At 35.3% G+C, this 20112-nt stretch overlaps 1 protein-coding gene across 2 annotated transcripts in view; it reads left to right on the top strand.

Annotated features, from left to right (window-relative positions):
* The window catches only part of LOC111149069 (clock circadian regulator), a 137810-nt gene that overhangs the window by 55081 nt on the left and 62617 nt on the right, over window positions 1–20112 (top strand). For both annotated transcript variants that reach the window (XM_022505976.1, XM_022505975.1), the window contains 4 exons: window positions 6762–6851; window positions 9264–9323; window positions 13426–13574; window positions 16648–16739. In XM_022505976.1, coding sequence (XP_022361684.1) covers window positions 6805–6851; window positions 9264–9323; window positions 13426–13574; window positions 16648–16739 — 348 coding nt within the window. In that variant the 5' untranslated portion in view covers window positions 6762–6804. The remainder of the gene's footprint in view (window positions 1–6761; window positions 6852–9263; window positions 9324–13425; window positions 13575–16647; window positions 16740–20112) is intronic.

The raw sequence follows: 20112 nt of genomic DNA on the forward strand, positions 1-20112 counted from the left end.
AGGGAGGACAAATAATAGACAAACCAATGAAACATTTGTAGTTGAGTGCAGAGAGTAAAATGGATAATGTGATAGAGACTGGTGACTGCTTTCATAATTGATAGAAATATGAAATATTTGAAAGCTCTCATTGAAGAGGAATATTTCAGTTAAGATCTGAATGGCAAGAATGTGCCAGCCCTGTGAAGATCTGAGAGAGGAGATTTACAGGCAGTAAACAAAAATGACCATGGAATACTTGAGGAACAGAAGGGGAAAATGTGACTAGAGTATAATGAGGGGGAGAGCATATGGAATTTAGGTTGGAGAAGAAAAGTGGGAGAGGAACAGATTTATAAATTTGCAGAAAAAGTGCTCTGTAAAGAAAGTGCTTTGTAAGAAGTGCTTTCTTTGTAAGAAAGTCAAGTGTTCTGTTTTGCTGTATAATATTTTAGGTACCTGTAAAATTTGTAGAAATATCAAAGGTAGTTGGATATAAGACTCTGAAGTTGAGAATCTGGTCTAGGGGTATGGATTTGGGATTTATTGGCATAGAGTGATACTTAGAGGAGTATGTCTGGATGAAATTATCTAGGAAGTGTACATAGATTGGGAAGGATGTAGCCTTAGGACATGCCAGTATTAATCAGAGGAGAAGGAACAGCCAATGAGATGGGTGAAAAATTAGGAACGTGTTCTGTCACAGAAGGCAAAAAAAGAAAAGTAATAAATGCAGAAGTGATCAGTTACATCATATGCTACTAAGAAGTAAAATAGAGAGTAGAGTAAAGCAGCCATTAGATTTGGCAGCCTGAATGTCTTTCATAACTCTAATAAGAGTGAGCAATCTCAGTGGGATTGTGTGAAGGTGAAAGCCTGATTAAAATTGATGAAGAGAAAATGGGGTATTTCCATTGAAGATGGCAAAAAATGCAATTAAGTTCTATTTCTTCTTGAAACTCCATTAAAGCTAAAGAATTTTTTTTTAACAAAAGACATAACTTCATAAGAACAAAGAGAAGGGGAGAAAAAAAAATTACAACAAAATTTTGGAAGCTGAAAAGCAAAAGGAAGTGTGATATCTATCTTATGGATCTTAGAATCCTGAGCCACCTGTGAGAATGATGAGAAACTTTATGGCACTGTAGAACCTCTAAAATGTCAGGAATTGAGAGCATGCTTTACTTCTGCAAAGGAGTAAAAATGGGACTAAACACAGTCTGATTTGTTGCCAGTCTAAGAGGTGATTATATTTTATAGATCCTTTTCTTGACCTTGTAATTCCAGGCAACTACCCCATCACTATCTTAGCAGGAGGCTAAACATTTATTCTCTAGGAAAGATAAAATAGCATGGTTGAGAATGGGAGTACCATATTGAAAGTAAAGAGATTAAAACTTAGGCTACCAGATTTTTATAATTTTCAGTCAGTAGTTTAGAAGATTCCTTTCTGGAAATTGTAACCAGCCTAAGAGAAAAGATCTGAAGATACAGACTGAAAGAATTTCCCCAAAGAAATATTCCAACCTGGTATCCCTGCAATAAAGTTGATAGTCAGCAAGCCCTATCATACAGAGCTTCAGGGATCCTTTTAGACCCCACCCTTAAATGAGCTGGTGGCCAGAGATCACTAAACATTTTAGGAAAACCTCTTATGTAAGAGCCAAATACCATGCCAAAAGAAAATACCAAGTTGGGGGCCGGCAGGCAGGTAAAAATTGAAACACAAAACTGTTGTTTAATAGTTTCAGAGAGGTAAGAGGAGATGCTAAATCCATGAAACATGAAAGAAAAACAATTACATTAGAAATGAAAAACTCAGTGGAAGAGTGGAAAAGTAAAACTGAGATTTTGAGAGTAAAGCAAAGTTAAATGGGAGAGAAAAAAATAAGAAAATTGGAGCAACTGTCAGCATATCCAGTGTTGACATAATGGGAATTCCAAAAAAGGAGAAAAGAGTAAAATAAAGAATAGAGACTGATTCAGCAAACTATCCAGAATTAGAGGACATAAGTTTCCAAGTAGAAAGAGCCTATAGTACGAAAATTACGGAAATAAGTCCAAAATAGGACATATCACTGTTAAATTTTAAAACATAAGGGAGCTTCCAGAATAAGAGAAATAGGTCACATGTAAAGATCAGTAATCAGAAAGGCTTTGGGCTTCTTGAGAATACTCTGGAAACTAGAAGACATTGGAGCCTTCATAATGCTAAGGAAAAACTTACTTCCAATCCAGTATTCATTATGGAGCTAAACTGTTGATTAAGTACAGACTAATGACAGTTTCAGACTTGTGATATCTAAAAATACTTATCTGCCATGCCCCCTTTCTTGGGGAGTTATTGTAGGAGGTACTCAACACAAATAAAGAAGTAAACTGAAAGGGATGAAGCCATAAGATAGAAGAAACAGAAAATGCACCTTACATAGAAACCCAGGAAATCACCAGGAAGATTGTGAATAATGATCCCAAGATGATCGCTGGTTGCTGTTTATGGAGAACGTCCAGTCCCAACAGGAGTAGGTCAGAAGGTATCAAGATAAATAGGTGTGAGATTACATTGGTCGAATGTGTAATGTGTTTGAAGGTATTAAGAGGATTTAGACAGGGAAGAGTTTGGGGCTAAATTGGTGATAAGTTTATAGAAAAGTTAAGTCAATAATAAAACAATGATTAACTCTAGGGAAAATTATTTAGAAAGGGAAGGCAATTGTATTATGCTGTATGGCTCAGCTGTGAATTGCCTTTATAGAGTCATCATAATGTTAACTGAATATAACCACCTAGCCAAAGTTACGGTACTGGGAATTTGGGCAAATATGCACATATATGGAGTAAGGATGGGGAATCAAAGAAAACTAAATTCGTATTTTTCTTAGTGGAATTCAGTGGGTTATGCCTGAAAAATAAGACTCTTTTGAGAGCAAAAGGAGACATTTTAATAATTACATTGGGACAACTTGAATAATTAGGACTGTGTAGGTACCCTCCCCAAAACAGAAGGAATCAAGAAGTCACAAAATAAAGAATATTGGAGCATTAACTGCCAGAAGAAATAGTTTAAGAGGTGAAAGTGGTGAAAAGTGGGAAATGGAGATCATGGGACAGAGGATTTCTGATTTTTTAATAATTCCTATAAAACTCTGTGGCCACTTTAGATTTGAACATGTATACAGTGGTGAAAATAAACACTACATTTTAAAGGAAGGGAGAGAATGGAATTAAAGATGTTGGAACAACAATTGTGCTCTGCCACGCAGTTTTCCTGCGAGAGGGAGCAAAAAAGGAAAGATAGTACCTGAAGGGGGTTGGTGTGTCAAGGGTGGTTTTGTTTTTTTTTTTTTTTTAAGGTAAAATACTAAGTTGATAATCAGAAAAATCCAGTTATCAAGAGACAAGTTCATGATGTAGGAATGGAAAGCCTTGAGAGGTGACAGCAGGTGGGATTCAGAGGACTAGTATTATGTCATTAGATACTGCACAGTTTACTTATAATATAGAATGTGTTATTTTATGCATAGGGATTCTTTTCCAAAGATGGATTTCCAGGCACTGAGATTTTCTGTTAATTATATTTAATGTTGCATGTTGAATTAAAAACATATCTGCTTCTGTATTTGGCAAAGTTTGAATGTTTTATAATCATGTTTTATGATCATAACCTGAACCACAATCAAGAGTTGGAAGCTCAACTGACAGAGGCATCCAGATGCCCCAAGAAAAAAGATTTTTAATAATAAAATTTGATCTGTATTAGATTATATAGTTGAAATTCCATGCTGTCTATAGGGACATTGCTTATTTTTAAAAGCTGAATCCTTAGAATCCATAGAATGGAAAGTATGACTCAGGATAGTTTTTTTTTTGTACTGAAAATGTGAGGCCTCGGATGGTTCTAAAAAAAGACCTTTTGGCTCTTCCACCATTATTACCCTTGTGTTTTGATAAAATTAATTTGGCACCATTTAAAGAAGTCATAGTCGGCCCTAGAGTACTTAGTTGGGCCTATTTCACTTTTCCCCTTACCTTTCCCTTAAATATATCCTGTCACTTGGCTAGAAAGGGAAAAAAAAAAGATCTTGGACTAGACTGGTAGAGAAACATAGTCTGTGTCATTCAGTTAGCAGCACAATAGATGTTTGGAAAGCATATTGTTAATGACATTAGTAAAACAGCCTAATAAAGCATCGGCCTGTATCTTCTAAACCATTTTGGGTTCAGTTATGATGGCCCTTGATATAGTCTAGGCCCTAATTCTTGGGGTCTTTTTTTTCTCCTAGTTTGTCATATTTTCTACCTTTTGATAATTAAAGAAGCATATACTTGGTGCCACTTAACGCTCAGATCTGGCTTTTTAACTTGAAAGTGAAACCGTTCTTTTTTAATTCACCCAACTTGGCTGTTACCTTTGCACCGTTCTTTTTGTTCTAGTGATAGAACCAGCCTCCGTCATTACTGTGATGATAGGTTTGTCTCTTAGAGAGTTGTGCTTGGGTCATCTTTAAAGTCTCCTCTAACTCCCAAATTGTGTAATTCCACGCTCTATCTGCTGATGTTGACCCAGACACTTAAAACCAATAATTTATCTAGTGTTAGTTCTTCTTATTTTTACCTCTGACTCCCCATTCATTTTCTTTTAAGAGCTCTTAGCCCTTTGCAGTCTCACTTCTGTAGCCATTACCACATGGGCACTGCAGCGTCATTGAGCAAGGACCATTCCCTCGCTCCTTCGTGCCTGTACATTTGAAAACAGTGACAGAATAGTTCAAACTCCCATGTTGGTAGGACAACTTTCATCTGTTCTCACCTAGAGTTCCACCTTAATTTATAGTATTTTCTAAATTTTAAACAAAAGATATAATAGTTAAAGTAGAATTCTCATGCCTCAAAACTGTTAAGGTTTTTATTAGCGTTGAGGTGGTTGTTCAATATTTAATTCGCAGCTATAGGATATGAGTATTTTGTTTGACTAAAACCTGCCTTACGCTTTATAAAAACTGTAGAACATAGGATGTCAAATTTTAGGCTTATGATTCTGTTTAAAGTAGTAAATCTTAATTCCTTCAATATAGGTATGAGACTCCTTATAATAAAGCTCTTTCCTCCCTTTTCTTTTTTTTCTCTTCTCTTCTCTTCCTTTTCTTTTTTTTTTTTTTCCTTTTCCTTTCATTTCTTTTCTCTTCATTCATTTTATTTTTCAGTAATCTTTACACCTAGTGTGGGGCTTGAACCTCTAACCTGAGACTGAGCTGCACGCTGTACTGACTGAGCCAGCCAGGCACACTCTAATAAGGCTCTTTTCTACTTGTCTTACCTTCACCCTTCTATCCACTCTTATTCTCATTTTATGCTCTAGTAATTAAACTTTAAGTTGTAACATGACTGGACTTTTCCCTAAAGAAAATGCTAAACCTCTTCAGTCTCTCAAATAGGGTGCTCCCTTGTCTCATAAAGGCCTGTGCCTTTGCAAATTGCCATTCCTGTGGCTTTCCAGCCTTTCACATATTACCTTCTCTTGTTCTCTGGTCTATTATTTCTCATACCCAAATGGTCATACAAATCACATGGGGACCATGTTCAAATGTAGATTCTGATTCAGTAGGACTGTCTTCTAACAGGGTCTCAGATGATGCCATTGCTGATGGTCTCTGTACCATATTTTTATTAACAATCTAGACTACCTGACAAATTCATTGTCATCAAGACTATTTCCTCTGACTCCTCTTTGTATACCTTCATTATCCTTTTTATTATTCTTTAGGTATCTGTCTCCCTATTCAATTGCAGATTTTTGCCTATAGGGACTTTGTTTTCTTCTTGTATTCCTAAAGCTTAGCCTACTGTTTAATAGAAAATAGGTTTTCAACAAATATTTGTTGTTGATTCGATTTTTAAATTAAAGAATAGTTGACATACAATGTTGTATTAGTTTCAGGTATAAACAGTGAGCAATTATATACATTATACATGCTCACCATGATAAGTGTAGTTACCATCTGTTACCATACAATGTTACTACAGTATTATTGACTGTATTGCCTATGCTGTACTTTTTATTCCCATGGCTTATTTATTTTGTAACTGGCAGCTTGTACACCTTACTTCCCTTCACTTAGCTCCCTCATCCTCCCACTCCCCTCCCCTCTGGAACTATCAGGTTTATTCTTTGTATTATGACTCTGTTTCTGTTTTGTTCTGTGTTTTAGATTTCACATATAGGTGAAATCATATGGAATTTGTCTTTGTTTGACTTATTTGATCCAGCATGATACCCTCTATGTTCATCCATGTTGGCAAGATTGGCAAGATTTCATTCTTTTTATGGCTGAGTAATATTCCACTGTACACATACACATACACACAGCATCTTCTTTATCCGTTCATCTGTCTCAGTGGGCATCTAGGTTATTTACATATCTTGACTCTTGTAAATACTGATGCATGAACGTAAGGGTGTATGTATCTTTTTTTGAATTATAGCCTATTCACAGTTACATACTCTAATTAATCTATATACTAAATATTAAGAGTGGCCTTTTTTACTGCTTTATAATAGAAAATGAATCCTCAATTTTCTTCCCCTGTGTTCCTTTTTTTAGAAGGGAGCCTCACATTTGCCCCAGTTCTAGGTATTTTCTTGAAAATAATGTTTCAGCCTTGGGTACAAACCAAAACATTTGAATTCTCTATGATAACATACAGTGTTCCTCAATATTACTATGTTTGTAGAAATAAATTTTTTGAAAACTAATGACTGTTTATTTTTCCTTCCACCCAAGGAGAAGTACAAATGTCTACCACAAGACGAAAACGTAATATGTTATGTTGTTTACCGTAAGCTGTAGTAAAATGAGCTCAATTGTTGACAGGTATGTTTTTAGAGACTCTTTATTTTGAATCCTATAAAGCTATTTTAAAATTTATTATTAGAGTAATGGTCTGTATCATACTGATAAAAGGAGTTTCGTATTTAAACGTAATTCCTATTACGCTTAATTTCCATATTGAGCAAACAGCATGTAATAATAGTAAGACATACTGATACTATCTGTAGCCAAAGTCAGCAGCATATGGTTTGTGTCCCAAACAGATCATGAACTGTAATTTTGAGTGTTTGGTCAGAGCTGCTCTGAAAGAAATTGTGACAGTGGCAGATGTTTCCTTGGCATCTTATGGAATCTTCTATCTCCTTACGTCTTATTTTTTTCTCCTTATTGCTGCTAACTCCACCCCTTTAAGTGTTTTAGCATTTGTGATTGATAAGTGGTAACTTTAATTAGGATTTTATTAGTTAAAATTACAGTCTTTAAATCATACTCTCACGTGTAGGATAAACCTTGTTTCTTTGATTTTAAGACTTTTGTTTGTTTGTTTACGTTTTAACACCTCTGACACTAAGATTCATCTTACAATTGCCTTATCGTAGTTTAATTGGTAGCATTTTTTTCCCAATGTAAAATATAATATACTGATAATATAATATACTGGCATATAAAATACTGATAAGTCTTTATAAAGATTAATGGTGTTTTTAATTTGATGAAATACAGTAACATATTTTAAGCTCTTATTCTTTGACAGCTCTTTGTTGTCGAGTACTTTTTATATGTTATTTCATTTTACTTCCCAGTAATGCCATGGGATTTTACAGCTGAGGAAACAATCGGTCAGGGAGGTTGAATAACTTGTTTAAGGTCACATAGTTACGTGCTGAGCTGGGATTAGGACCTGTGTTGGTCTGTCTGACACTCAAGTTCCTGTATTTTTATTATAGTGTACTGTGTGATTCTTCCATAGGGGATTCTTTAAGAGTTTTGTAGCTAGAGTTGTATACAGAAGTGACCTTTGACGTCTGGGGCCAGCCCGTCTCCCTTTCCTGTGAGATAAACAGTGAAGATACATACTCTACCAGAACTTAAGACCTAAGGGGCAAGGAGTTTCCTTAGAGAGGCCTGCCTGCAGCACTGCCATAGATTTGGGCTATGCCATATTTTCAGGTGGGCTCTATGTGTAGTTGTCTCCTCAGAAAGGATGTTCCTTCAGTGCTCCTAAGTGGTTAAATATGATTGTGGTATTATGCTTCTTGATGATTGCCAATTCTCATTCTAGACAATATGACATCTAGAGACAACATCATGTTCAGACAGAAGCAGTGATTCTTAATATGAGTTAGTTATCTCTGGGAATATCATGAAAGTTACGGACTTTCTCCTCAATAATGTGCATATACATACAAAAGTTGTCATAAATTGCAGTGCACACATGGAACCCTGAAAGTCCAGACATGGAACTCTATAATATAAAATTTGTAGATATTCTCAACAGTGGGTCCAACAGACACCATATGTGCCTTTGTAGGCCTCAGAAAGTTGTGGTTAAAGTAGTGAATAGCGAATTCATATAAAGGTCATATGAAATTATTTAATATCACTACTTAGGTTAAGGAATTAGCCACCAGTGCTCTTGATTTTATTTGTTAGAATGCTGTTTCCCTAGATCTTCCCATAACCAACCCCTTCTTGTCACTTAGATCTCAGCTTAAATGTCCTTTCCTAACCACTCAGATTAAAGTAACATCACAATAACTAAAAAATCACCCCTTTTTAAAAAATATAAAACTTGTCATCATATATTTCCTTCTTGATTTATTTTGTTCTACTAGAAAATAAGCTGTAGGAGAGGAGGGATTTCCGTGTTTAACTGTTTTAATGTTCTGTAAGCATGTCCAGAGCAGAGCCTGGCACACGGGTATTAGTAAATACTTGTCGCATGAATCAGTAATGATTGAATTGTAGTAATATAAGTATATATAAAAGCTAGATACTGTGATGTTTATGAGTGATTTGTGGCTTTATAACATGAATGTCTCAAAATTTTTTAAGCCATGCTATTATAATTAAAAATAATTTCAAATGAATCCTTTTATATAATGGCAAATACACTGACTTTCTATAGTTCTCATTGATTACTACCAGTTTGAAACAAGGTATTAACCTCTGATTAAATTCTGGTTTAGCATGTTGTATATATAGTACATAAGTAGTTTTGAAATTCACATTTGTGATAAACTTTTAAAAAATGTAATTAAACATGCATTAACTTTAGTTTTCTAATACTTGTTAGAGAACAGGTGAGCAGTTAATTCAATTTGAATTTATACAATCCTTTAACTCTACAAAAATCCTAGGATAGAACTGATTTGATTCACATGTCATTTTGAAATTGCTGTTGCTCAATGAGTTTGCTCTTATTTTCTCTATCCACTTTCTTTTTTCTTTTAGAGAAGATGGTAGTATTTTTGATGGGTTGGTGGAAGAAGATGACAAGGACAAAGCAAAAAGGTAGTTCAACTTAAGATGTAAAGTAGTAAATAAATAAGTAAATGTAAAAGTAAGTAAATAGTAAATCAGTGGTTTCCAAAAGCTGTCTGCGTTAAGAACTTAGGTATATTAGCAAGGTGCAAAAGCTTAGAATATCAATATGCATTTTATAATTTAAGTAAAATTATCCAGTAAAAGTGCTCATCTCATCACATCATATTACGAGTATATAATATCTATAAGGCATCACTAAGGATGTTAACTTTCATCACTCGGCTAAGGTAGGGTTTGCCAGATTCACCATTATAGTTACTCATTTCCCCTTGACTTACTCTGTTCTTTGGTAGCAAGTTATGAAGTGTAGCCTACCTTCAGAGTAGGAATGGAGGGAATTAAGCTCCACCTCCCATAGGGAGGGATATCTATACACATTTGGAATATTTCTGTAAAAACATTTTCTCCCATCCCATTTTTTTATGTCTGTAGGGACTCATCGGTTTATTTTATGCTTTAGGTTATATACTCCATGCTTTTTTATTTTGTTGCTCAAATTGTTTCAGCTTTGGCGATTGGGAGTTCTTTCAGGGTAGGCCCCTGGGACCTCCACATGCCTCCATTCTCCCAAGAGAGGGGAAAGTAGACAATGGGGAAAGGGAGAGGAGAATTGTTGGAGAGATATCCTCAAATAGGTGGGGGAATGGGATTTAGGGCCATGGTGGTATTGATAGGGGCTTCTACCTTACATAGGAGCGTGGGCAGTTAGTTATAGTATCGGGAGGGGGAGAGTCCAGGTAGCATTATAGCAAAGTTTGTAGTCCCTCAGAGTGAGCAGTAAACACTTTCTGGGTTTTTTCCCCCAGCTATGTTGAACTGTGTGGGTGCTTAGACAAGGGTAGATGTTGTTTTATACATATATATAAAAGATAAACATGTAATAAGTAATAGTTCTTACATGTCTGTATTTAGCCAAAAAAAAGGGAGTGGGGATACTGGGATATAAAAAATACAAACTTTAATGAATGGTTAAAATACATCTAAGAAGAAGATTTTGAGGAAAACTATACAATGTTTCAAGGAAATAAAAAAAAGACCTGGATTTGAAACTAAAAATATATAGGACAACCCCTTATCCCTTAACCTCAGTCTGATGAAGGAAAGTTCTTCAGTCTTGCTTGAATGAAGAGGTAGAACTATAAGGAATTGACTTGGACATTCTTAAAGGCCAAGCTTATTGATGGGTAAGGTAAGCTAAGGGTATTCTTTTCTTTTTTTTTTAAAGATTTTATTTATTTATTTGACAGACAGAGATCACAGGCAGGCAGAGAGAAAGGAGGAAGCAGGCTGCCCGCTGAGCAGAGAGCCCAATGTGGGGCTCGATCTCAGGACCCTGGGATCATGACCTGAGCCGAAGGCAGAGGCTTTAACCAGCTAAGCCACCCAGGCGCCCCGGGTATTCTATTTTTGAAGATTCTGAAAGTTTGATAATGTTTTTAGGGAACCAGAAATACTGTGGTTCTGAAAGATATCGGAAAAAGAAAAAGAATCTCACTATACTATCACAATTAAGGAGTACCACACTGAACTCTGACTAAAACAATGATGAGTTCAAGTACCTTAGTGTTGACCCAAGAACAAAGGGAGTTGTTGTTTTTTTTTTTTTTTTTTTTTTTAAGATTTTATTTATTTGACAGACAGAGATCACAAGTGGGCAGAGAGGCAGGCAGAGAGAGAGGAGGAAGCAGGCTCCCTGCTGAGCAGAGAGCCCGATGCGGGGCTCGATCCCAGGACCCTGGGATCATGACCTGAGCCGAAGGCAGAGGCCTAACCACTGAGCCACCCAGGTGCCCCAAGAACAAAGGGAGTTTTATAGCCACCCTCAAAATGAACCATCTGTGGCCTGTTCTCAGTGAAGTTATCGTAAGGGCTGAGAAATTCCATCCTCCATGTAGTATGAAGTAAAGTTTGCGTTAGTTGTTGTCATCCAGTGATAGAGTTGGCAGTATGTGATTTCTGTATGTTTTCTTCCCCTGGAATAAAAATGGCTGATTTGAATTACTACTTCATGGTAGCTTTGTGGTACTGGGCACGTTCTCCTTGTGCCTGAGTTGTCACCTGTAAAATGAAAAGTGGTAAGAAAGTCTACCTTATAGGAGTAAATGAGATTTCTTAAGTGCTTGTAGTAGTGCCTGGCACTTCAGTGTGCAATGAATATTGGCTTTTATTTTTATTCCAATTCATGTGTTCAGATACTTCATACATGCTAATTCTCAAATGTTTATTTCTTACTGTTTTCTGAAGGGATATAACTGGATTTGTATATCTAAGCCTCTTGTACATATCTTTTAAAATATGCAACAGGTAATTTCATCATATCTAAATTCTCGCCAAACCATCTGTCCACCAAAACCAGTATCACATGTTATTATTTCATATTAATAAACAGCGTTATCAGTAACTTGGGAGTCCTTGTAGGTTTCCCTTTTGCTTCCCACTGTAAACCAGGTTTGATTTACCTAGAATGGATAGTTCTGCCTCTTAACCCTCAAACCCACGCTGTTGTTAACACTGCCACTGCCATGGTTTATAGGCTAGCACTTGCCTCCTACATGGTCATCTGGTGTCCAGGCTTGTTTGCTGTACAGTAAGTTTTCAAGAGTATTTGTTAAATGACTTTGTTTCACCAAGCTTTGATCCTTTCCTCACTCTGATGCCAGAATGATCTTATTAACGAGCTGTTCCGTTCCCATCATTTCTTTGCTTTAAAACCTTTCAGTGCCTTCCCATTACTTTCAGGATTAAATTAAAATCCTTTTATGTAACATAAAAACTTCATGATTTTTTCCAGCATTTATGTCTCCCACCCAGCCCCCAGCTTTAGCATACTGGGGCACAGAAAGCCTATTCATTAGCCATGTTAGCCATATCAGACTACTAGTGATAGGTTTTTGTTCCTGTACGAGCTTTCTGTACCTGCAGTGCCTTGCATACACTCCACTATCATCCTTTTCTCACTCATCCTTTTCTCACTCAGCCTTCATGATTCACTTCATTAGATGAGGTTGCCATCTCTGGTTCCTCTGAATTTCCATTGGAATTTGATAAATTTCTTGAAAGAGCTTGTCTTTTCTCAGTATCCTTAGCCTTTATTAACATAGTCTCTGTTATTATAGCAAGCACTCACTGTTTGAAGGAGGAGTCATTTCCCAGTAATAATATAGAATATATACTTCTTTGTTACCGAGCAAAAAATAAATAAAATTGTCCTCTGACCTTTTGGGAAATGAGTATAAACAAGTTTTGCTTAAACAAAAACTGAATTAGAAAATCTAACTTCACGAAGTATACAATTAGAGGTTAGAGTAGAATGATTAGTTGCTATATAAATAATTGTATTTGCTTGTGTAAGGTCTTGGTGCCACTCGATATATGTTTACTGGTTAGCTACTTCACATACAGCAGTACTAATAATTCATTTGGTGTGCATATTTTGAGTGCTTATATTTGTTAGTTGTTACCCTTAAGTGCTTAGGTGAAAAAATTGGGCCTCTGTTATCAAGGTGTATACAGCCTAATGGAGAGAGAGATGCAGACAAATGGTTCTAGCTCGGTGCTGGAGTCTGGCCATACAGGAATAAAGAGGAAGACTGAATGGATAAGCTTGAGGGTAGATTTTCATTTTTAGATTTGTTTGTAATTTAAAACTTACAGGAAATGGTTAACTTTCTCCTACCTAGTAATTTTGAATAATTTGTATTTACACATTATATGCACTTCCACAAATATATCTCAGTAATACTCATAATAGCCAAATAAGTAAAATACAAATTTTTGGTAAATATTAGATCAGATACAACCTGTGATTTGAATGAGGTTTGTCTTATTGGCCTTTTCCTAAGAACATGTTTGCAAGTGCTGAATATGTAAGTTCTTCAGTGATAAACTGAGAAGAAAATTACTGCCCTAGTTAACTGTACATTGTTGGTAACCTGTGAATAAATATTTATTACACCTATATTGATGGAAGTGCATACGTGTGTAGTTGTGTCCAAAGCGAGCATTGTATTAAACTATGTGTATAATCAAATGGATTGTTTGAAAGCTGCTTAATTTTTTTTTCCATCAGAGTATCTAGAAACAAATCTGAAAAGAAACGTAGAGATCAATTTAATGTTCTCATTAAAGAACTGGGATCCATGCTTCCTGGTAATGCTAGGAAGATGGACAAATCTACTGTTCTGCAGAAGAGCATTGATTTTTTACGAAAACATAAAGGTAAAATTTTAACTTTATAAGACAGATGTTTTTAATAAGAGTCTTCTTTAAAGCATAATGTGACGGAATCTTGACAGTGATTCTTAAAATTGGATGCTTCCTCACCTTTTTTTGAGAGAAAGTGATCAATTGCCTTTTTAAAGGTTTCCTGGCATGTCCTTTATTTCATTCAACAAACATTTATTTAGTGCCTACTGTATCCTAGGTTCTTGGGGTACAGAATAGCAGTCCTGGCCTTCAGTTAACTCAAGCCAAGGAAGACAGATATGGAAACAGCTAATTTACATTGCAGATACTTAAAACATGAGTAGTGTTTGCAAACAAAAACTTACCATGAGAACACAGAGGGGAAATGAATGTGTCAAGAAAACCTTAAAAATAGTTGATTTTGCAGCTAGTCTTCCTTTTAGATTAAGGAGAACAGCATTTCACCTGGAGGAAATAGGAATAGTGTGTGCAAACGCAGAGAAGCAGGAAGAGTTCAGTGTAATTGGAGCATAGTTGAGTTGGAAAATCATGGGTATATTTCAAAGAAAGGCAAGAACCACATCATGAGGGCCTTGTATGCTATTTAAAAGATGATTTCAGTGTATGTCTAGGAAATAAATACTGTTCATTAAATAAAGTGATTATTAATTGAAGAAAATAATTTTGACTGAGTTATGAAAAAGTTAAAGAATATTGAATGTTTTGGTAACAGAGATAATAGACGAAAAACTTGTAGAAGGACATGTCCTTTTCCAGATGACGAATGAAACCATACAACTTTTCAGAAGGAGAATTGTAACTAGTACTTTCAGTCACTCCTCTGGAGCTCACTCAGTCATGCATTATCAGGCTGGTTTATGCTTCACCACTCTTCGCAATTATTTTTGTTAATTTCACAATTGCCAGCAGCCCCACCTGTTCTGCTGCCAGTCAGACAATAGCAATAGCTTTTTCTTATATCGAATGCACTGGAAATTTTTCAAAAAAGATTTATTTATTATTAGAGAGATAGAGAGTGTGAGAGTATGAGTGAGAGGAGGCACAGAGGAAGGGAGAGAGAATCCCAGGCAGGCTCCATGCTTAGTGTGGGGCCAGATTCGGGGCTCTGTTCTAGGATCCTGAGATCATGGCCTGAGCCAAAATCAAGAGTCCAGTCTCAACCCACTGAGCCACCCAGGTGCCCCTGCACTGGAAATTTTAATCCATCCACCACTGACTTTTTCTCCTTTGGCCTGTGTTATACTGCACTTCCTCATTCACCTCTCCTCCCTAACTGAAACTCTTTCTTTTTCCCCCCAGATGTCTTCTCTTTTGTGCTCTTGTTTTATACTCTTTGCCTTGGTTATCTCATTCCATAGCTTCTATTTTCTCTCTGTTAAACCATATCTGTATTTTTAGATGCAAACTTTTCAGTCTTTTGTTTCCATATAACTTCTAGATCTTTCTTTTGCATGTGCTCAAACTGTGCATCTGAAACTGAATTCATTTTCATTTTGTCAAGTCACCTCTTTCTCTCAACTTTCCTTTTTACATTTTTACAACACTACCCTTTCAGGCCCTAGGACTCAAGCCTGAAAAGACAGATTTTTTTCACCTTCCTTAGTACTGTATCACAGTTGCCACATTCTGTGATTCTTCCATAAATGTGTCAAAATTGCTTGTTTTCCTTTTTTTATTGTCACCATTATCATTACATTTTACCTCTGCAAATCGTATTCTCACTAACCGTAGTGTCCCTTGTTAGCACACCTAGTCCCCTCAGACACTGCAGTTCAATAAATGATTGCTGAATGAAATGAAATCATATGAATGCATTTGCCCCTGATAATAGAGGATTAATTCTGGCATTAAGTAGGCCAGGTTTTTTGTGTTATTTTTTTTTTTTTCCAAAATTGGATATATAATTCTCACAAAAGCAAAGTTTACCTTAAATTGAAAGGGAGTTCTTAAATACTTTTATTAGTACTCTAAGCCTGTGTTTAACTAAACTTAATGGATTTGCTTATGGATTTAAATTCTTTTTCTGGATGTATATAATTGGTGTGAATTTGAAAAGCATGACTATATTCTACAGAATTAGTAGCTAGACTTCTTAGTTACTTATAATATTGTAATACAGCCATTTTCAATATGCCAAATGTTGGGTGGTAATTTAATATCCTACGTTTATATATCTGCTAATAGAAAATCAAAACCGCTTGGTCCCTACTTTTCACTGCAAAGTAGAATATATTTTATAGAGTAAAATCTATGATACAGATTTTTATTTTGCCAAGTTGTTGAATATGTCTGCATTTAAAAATGGAAAAATATTTATTAACTAAATAGTTCAGGTTTCGTCATTTATAGTTTTCTTGTAACTAAATCCATTAGAAAAATGTTGCAAAATAAACTAGTAATTTTGTTAAAACGTGTGCCCCAAGCCAGGGATTTCCAGATTTCTGACCAGTTCCTTACCACTAAGAAAACATTCAAGAGGACACTAAGCAAAATCACTCTGGGATTATTACTTTAAAGTTTTTCCGCAAATTTTAGTCTCCTTGATTAGTTTGGAATAGAGCACCTCAGGTTGGGAGGAATCTTTCTGCCTGGTAATAGGCAAACCTAAAGTCATCTTAGTTAAAAGCAGACTGATTGACTGACCTCCTTGGCTTCGTTCCTCCAGGTTCTTGTCCGATTGCTCTAGCTAGGTTCCACTATTTGAATGTCAAGAGAAAGATGATTCTTCCCAGTGCTTATTACTAGTATGCCTATTTTGATTCTTATTTGGTCATTATGTCAAGCAGGAAGCATTCTCAGGCCTTCAGCAATATAGCAATACCAAAGCTCCCCAAAGAAAAACCAAAGACTAGTATTTCCAAAAGACCGAATCCAAGGAGATAACTTGCCATGTTAGGGCATGTATTTCATCATACCCAAACCTGGGCCTCCTGATACCTACCTAAAACCAATAAATGTTACTGCTTGTGGTTCTCATCTTAAATAGAGAGGGAGGAGAGAACGCAACTTGTTGGACTTTTGTATCACCCCTTGCCCCTACCCTGTGTTTGGAGTATGCCACTAATGTGTCAAATAATCTTTACAGAAATCACTGCACAGTCAGATGCCAGTGAAATTCGACAGGACTGGAAACCTACATTCCTTAGTAATGAAGAATTTACACAATTAATGTTAGAGGTATGTCTAGATTTAATTTTTGAAAAGTTTTTTTTCCTCAAAAAAGTCATTGAGGTGATGAATATTAGTATGGTTTTAACAATATTAATTTAATATTGGAAAGTCTTAGTTCCCTGATATGTATAAGTAAATAGTACTATGTGGTAAGGTAGTGTTAAATTTTTATATTTTTTAATATTACATGATTTTTGAGAGGTTTAGTAAAAGTCAGAAACCTATAGTTATCAAGTTCTCTACCTGAGGCCACTAACAACATTCAAGTGAAGAATAATGTATTTTATTCATCACATGTTAAATATTATTTATGCCCAGGTGCCCCTGGCTGGTTCGGTAAAACCTGAGACTCCTGATCTCTGGGTCATGAGTTTAAGCCCCATATTGGGTATAGAGATTACTTAAAAATAAAATCTTTAAATATTATTATGAAATGTATACTACTGGACCAAGGATCATTTTTAACAAATTGAAATTCACCTAAATACAATGTGGAATGATAATAAATGAAGTATTTTGGAAATATTAAAACATTGAATATACATCGAAAGACAGCCTTTCTTAATTCAAGTAGAAACTTCTAAAAGGAAATAAGTAAGTGTTCTGTAACAAAATTATTTTTGAAAACAATTCAGAACATGCTTGCTTATAATTGAAAAAACTCAATACCTCATACAGTCAATTATAAAATCCACAAACATTTTGAGTCACTCATATCTATCAATTTTACTTTTCTACTTTTTAATCATTTCCTGTGTAGAATAATATAGGTATCATCTCTGTATACAAAGTACACAGCTCATTATCAAATTTCCATGAAAACTTAGATAGGAAACAGAGGTGGTATACTTTGGCAGTAACAGTTAAGGACAAGAAAAATAAACTCTTAACAAAGTAGACATAGAGCTGAAGAAAGCAGTCGAGATAGAGATGTTAGAGATATTCTAACAGATAATTTGCATCTCTTAAACCCTGTTTGTTTGGATATATTATTTTAGACCATAAGCATTTATCTATGTCATGTATATGTGTGTAATGACCATATTGCAAGTGTCTTTTTATATCAGCTAAAGTCTAAAGCAATGTAAGATACTTTGGAAATTAATGAGTTATTTTTCTGTTGATACTTTAGATAGAACAGTTAATTGCTGGATTGCTTAGGTACATATTCAGCAGAAATGTTCCCATATGAAAATTTGTTGGACTGTAAATATATATATATATTTATTACTGTGCTTTAAATCTGAACAATAATAGAACATATTTCACATATTAACTCAATGAATGCTCACAGTAATCTTATGAAGTAGAGTCTGTTAGTATCCCTTTCTTACTTGCCTCAGATGAGGAAATCGAGGAACAAAGGGATTATGTTACCCAAAACAGAGGAAGTAGCTCAGCTAGGATTCACTGTAGCCTCTGAGCTCCGTGGCCTGAGCCTCTGCACACTGCCACTGATGAAACTTCTTTTCAGTGAAAGCTAGCCAAAGAACAGATCTTGTAGCTCAAAAACCAGCAACTGGGTCTTTAAATTAGCGGACACTTTAGTTACAAACCAAATAATAGTCTGTAATTTTAAGGGTCTTTTTCCTCTAAAAGGTAAGTGTTCTTCTGTAACAAAATTGTTTTATTACTTCTAGAGTTTATAGGAGTGGTCTGTAATAGCCTTCTGATCATCTTCTCATCACTAAACTCATTGAAGTTGTCCAAAATTATCTTGTTAGGTATAAGTAATGTGTTTATGAAAGTGTACACACATCCTAATGTCTCAACAGAGAAAGGAAATAACTCATTTAATCACTCCTTAATTTTTGTTTTATGATTATAACCTCAATGCAGTGGTTTAATAAGCTCTTCTATATTAATCATAAAGTACCCACTCTGCTTTATTGGTATGAAACCAATTTCTTACACAAATTTGTATAATATCTTCACTTGTTTCTTAATATCTTAATGAAGGTAAATTCCCTAATAGGCTATACAGAGAAGCATTGTCTCCAAATTTTCTTTACACTGGTCAGATTTTTTTATTATTATTTGTTAAGACACAGTAGTACATAACATAGGTAACTACAAAAAAATAAATAAATTTGGAAATTAGAACATTGTAACATGCAACAGAGAAAATTGGAACATATTAAAAATTTTTGAAAATATGAATTGCCTTATCCTTGCAACTTTTAAGATTACTAAAAAGTGTTACATTTATTTATTTATTAATAAGGACATTTTTGCTTTTTAATGAATATTAACAGGTACTATATATTAACTTTACATATACATATACAATATATCTACTACTATATATTAGCTACTATATATTATATATGTTCTAACATTAATATGCCAAGATATGTACAAGATACAAGGAGGACATGTATAAATGTGTATATATATTACAACCTTGGTCCACCTAACCTAGTTGTGTTACTGTTGGCCACTTGTGTTGATTAGATTACAGACAAGCAGTCCTGAAAGCATTTTCAGCAGAATTTTAAATATAGGCTCTATCTTAGAATATTAGAGCTGCTAGTAGGAGATATTAAATCATTCAGCTCATTTTATGGATGAGGTTCAGAAAAGTTGCAGCTTGTCCAAGGTCCGGTAGCTAATTAATTTAAGAACTGGGAAACTTACAACTTGTGTGTTGGCTGTTTCTCACCTTTCCTCCATTGCCACCTGTCTGTTTCCCTTTTATCTTTATTGCCTGAGGAAGATTCCTTCTCATCCTTGGGAGGGAGGGGAGGTAGCTTGAGAATTGTCTAGGAAATCAGGAGGATTTAGGCTGATCAGCTCTTTCTTCAAAGTCGTATCTATGTGAAATAATCTCCTAGTATGTACCTCATTCCCCTTGGCAGCTGGCCACTCTCTCCAGTAATTTATAAGGGAAGGGCTAGTGCCCTGTCAGCCTTATCTTAGATACATCCACAAGGAGGTACTGTCCCTTTCTCTAAACTTCCATTTTAAGTTTTTATTTTAATTCCAGTTAGTTAACATATAGTGTTATATTAGTTTCAAGTGTATAATGTAGTGATAAAGCAATTCTGTATATCACCCATTGCTTATCAGAAGTGTACTCCTTAGTCCCCATCACCTGTTTAACCCCTTTTCCTACCCACCTCCCCTCTGGTAACCATCAGTTTGTTCTCTAGAGATAAGAGTCTGTTTCTTGGTCTGTCTCTCTCTCTTTTTTCCTTTGCTCATTTGTTTTGTTTCTTAAGTTCCACATATCAGTGAAATCTTATGACTGACTTAGTTCACTTAGCATTATACTCTGTGGCTCCATCCATGTTGTTGCAAATGGCAGGATTTTATTCTTTTTTATGGCTGAATAATACTTCGTAGTATATTTGTGTGTGGGGGGGTGTGTTTGTACATA

This window comes from Enhydra lutris, unplaced genomic scaffold, assembly GCF_002288905.1.
Source record: "Enhydra lutris kenyoni isolate GAN:26980312 unplaced genomic scaffold, ASM228890v2 scaffoldscaffold21, whole genome shotgun sequence".
Taxonomy (NCBI): domain Eukaryota; kingdom Metazoa; phylum Chordata; class Mammalia; order Carnivora; family Mustelidae; genus Enhydra; species Enhydra lutris.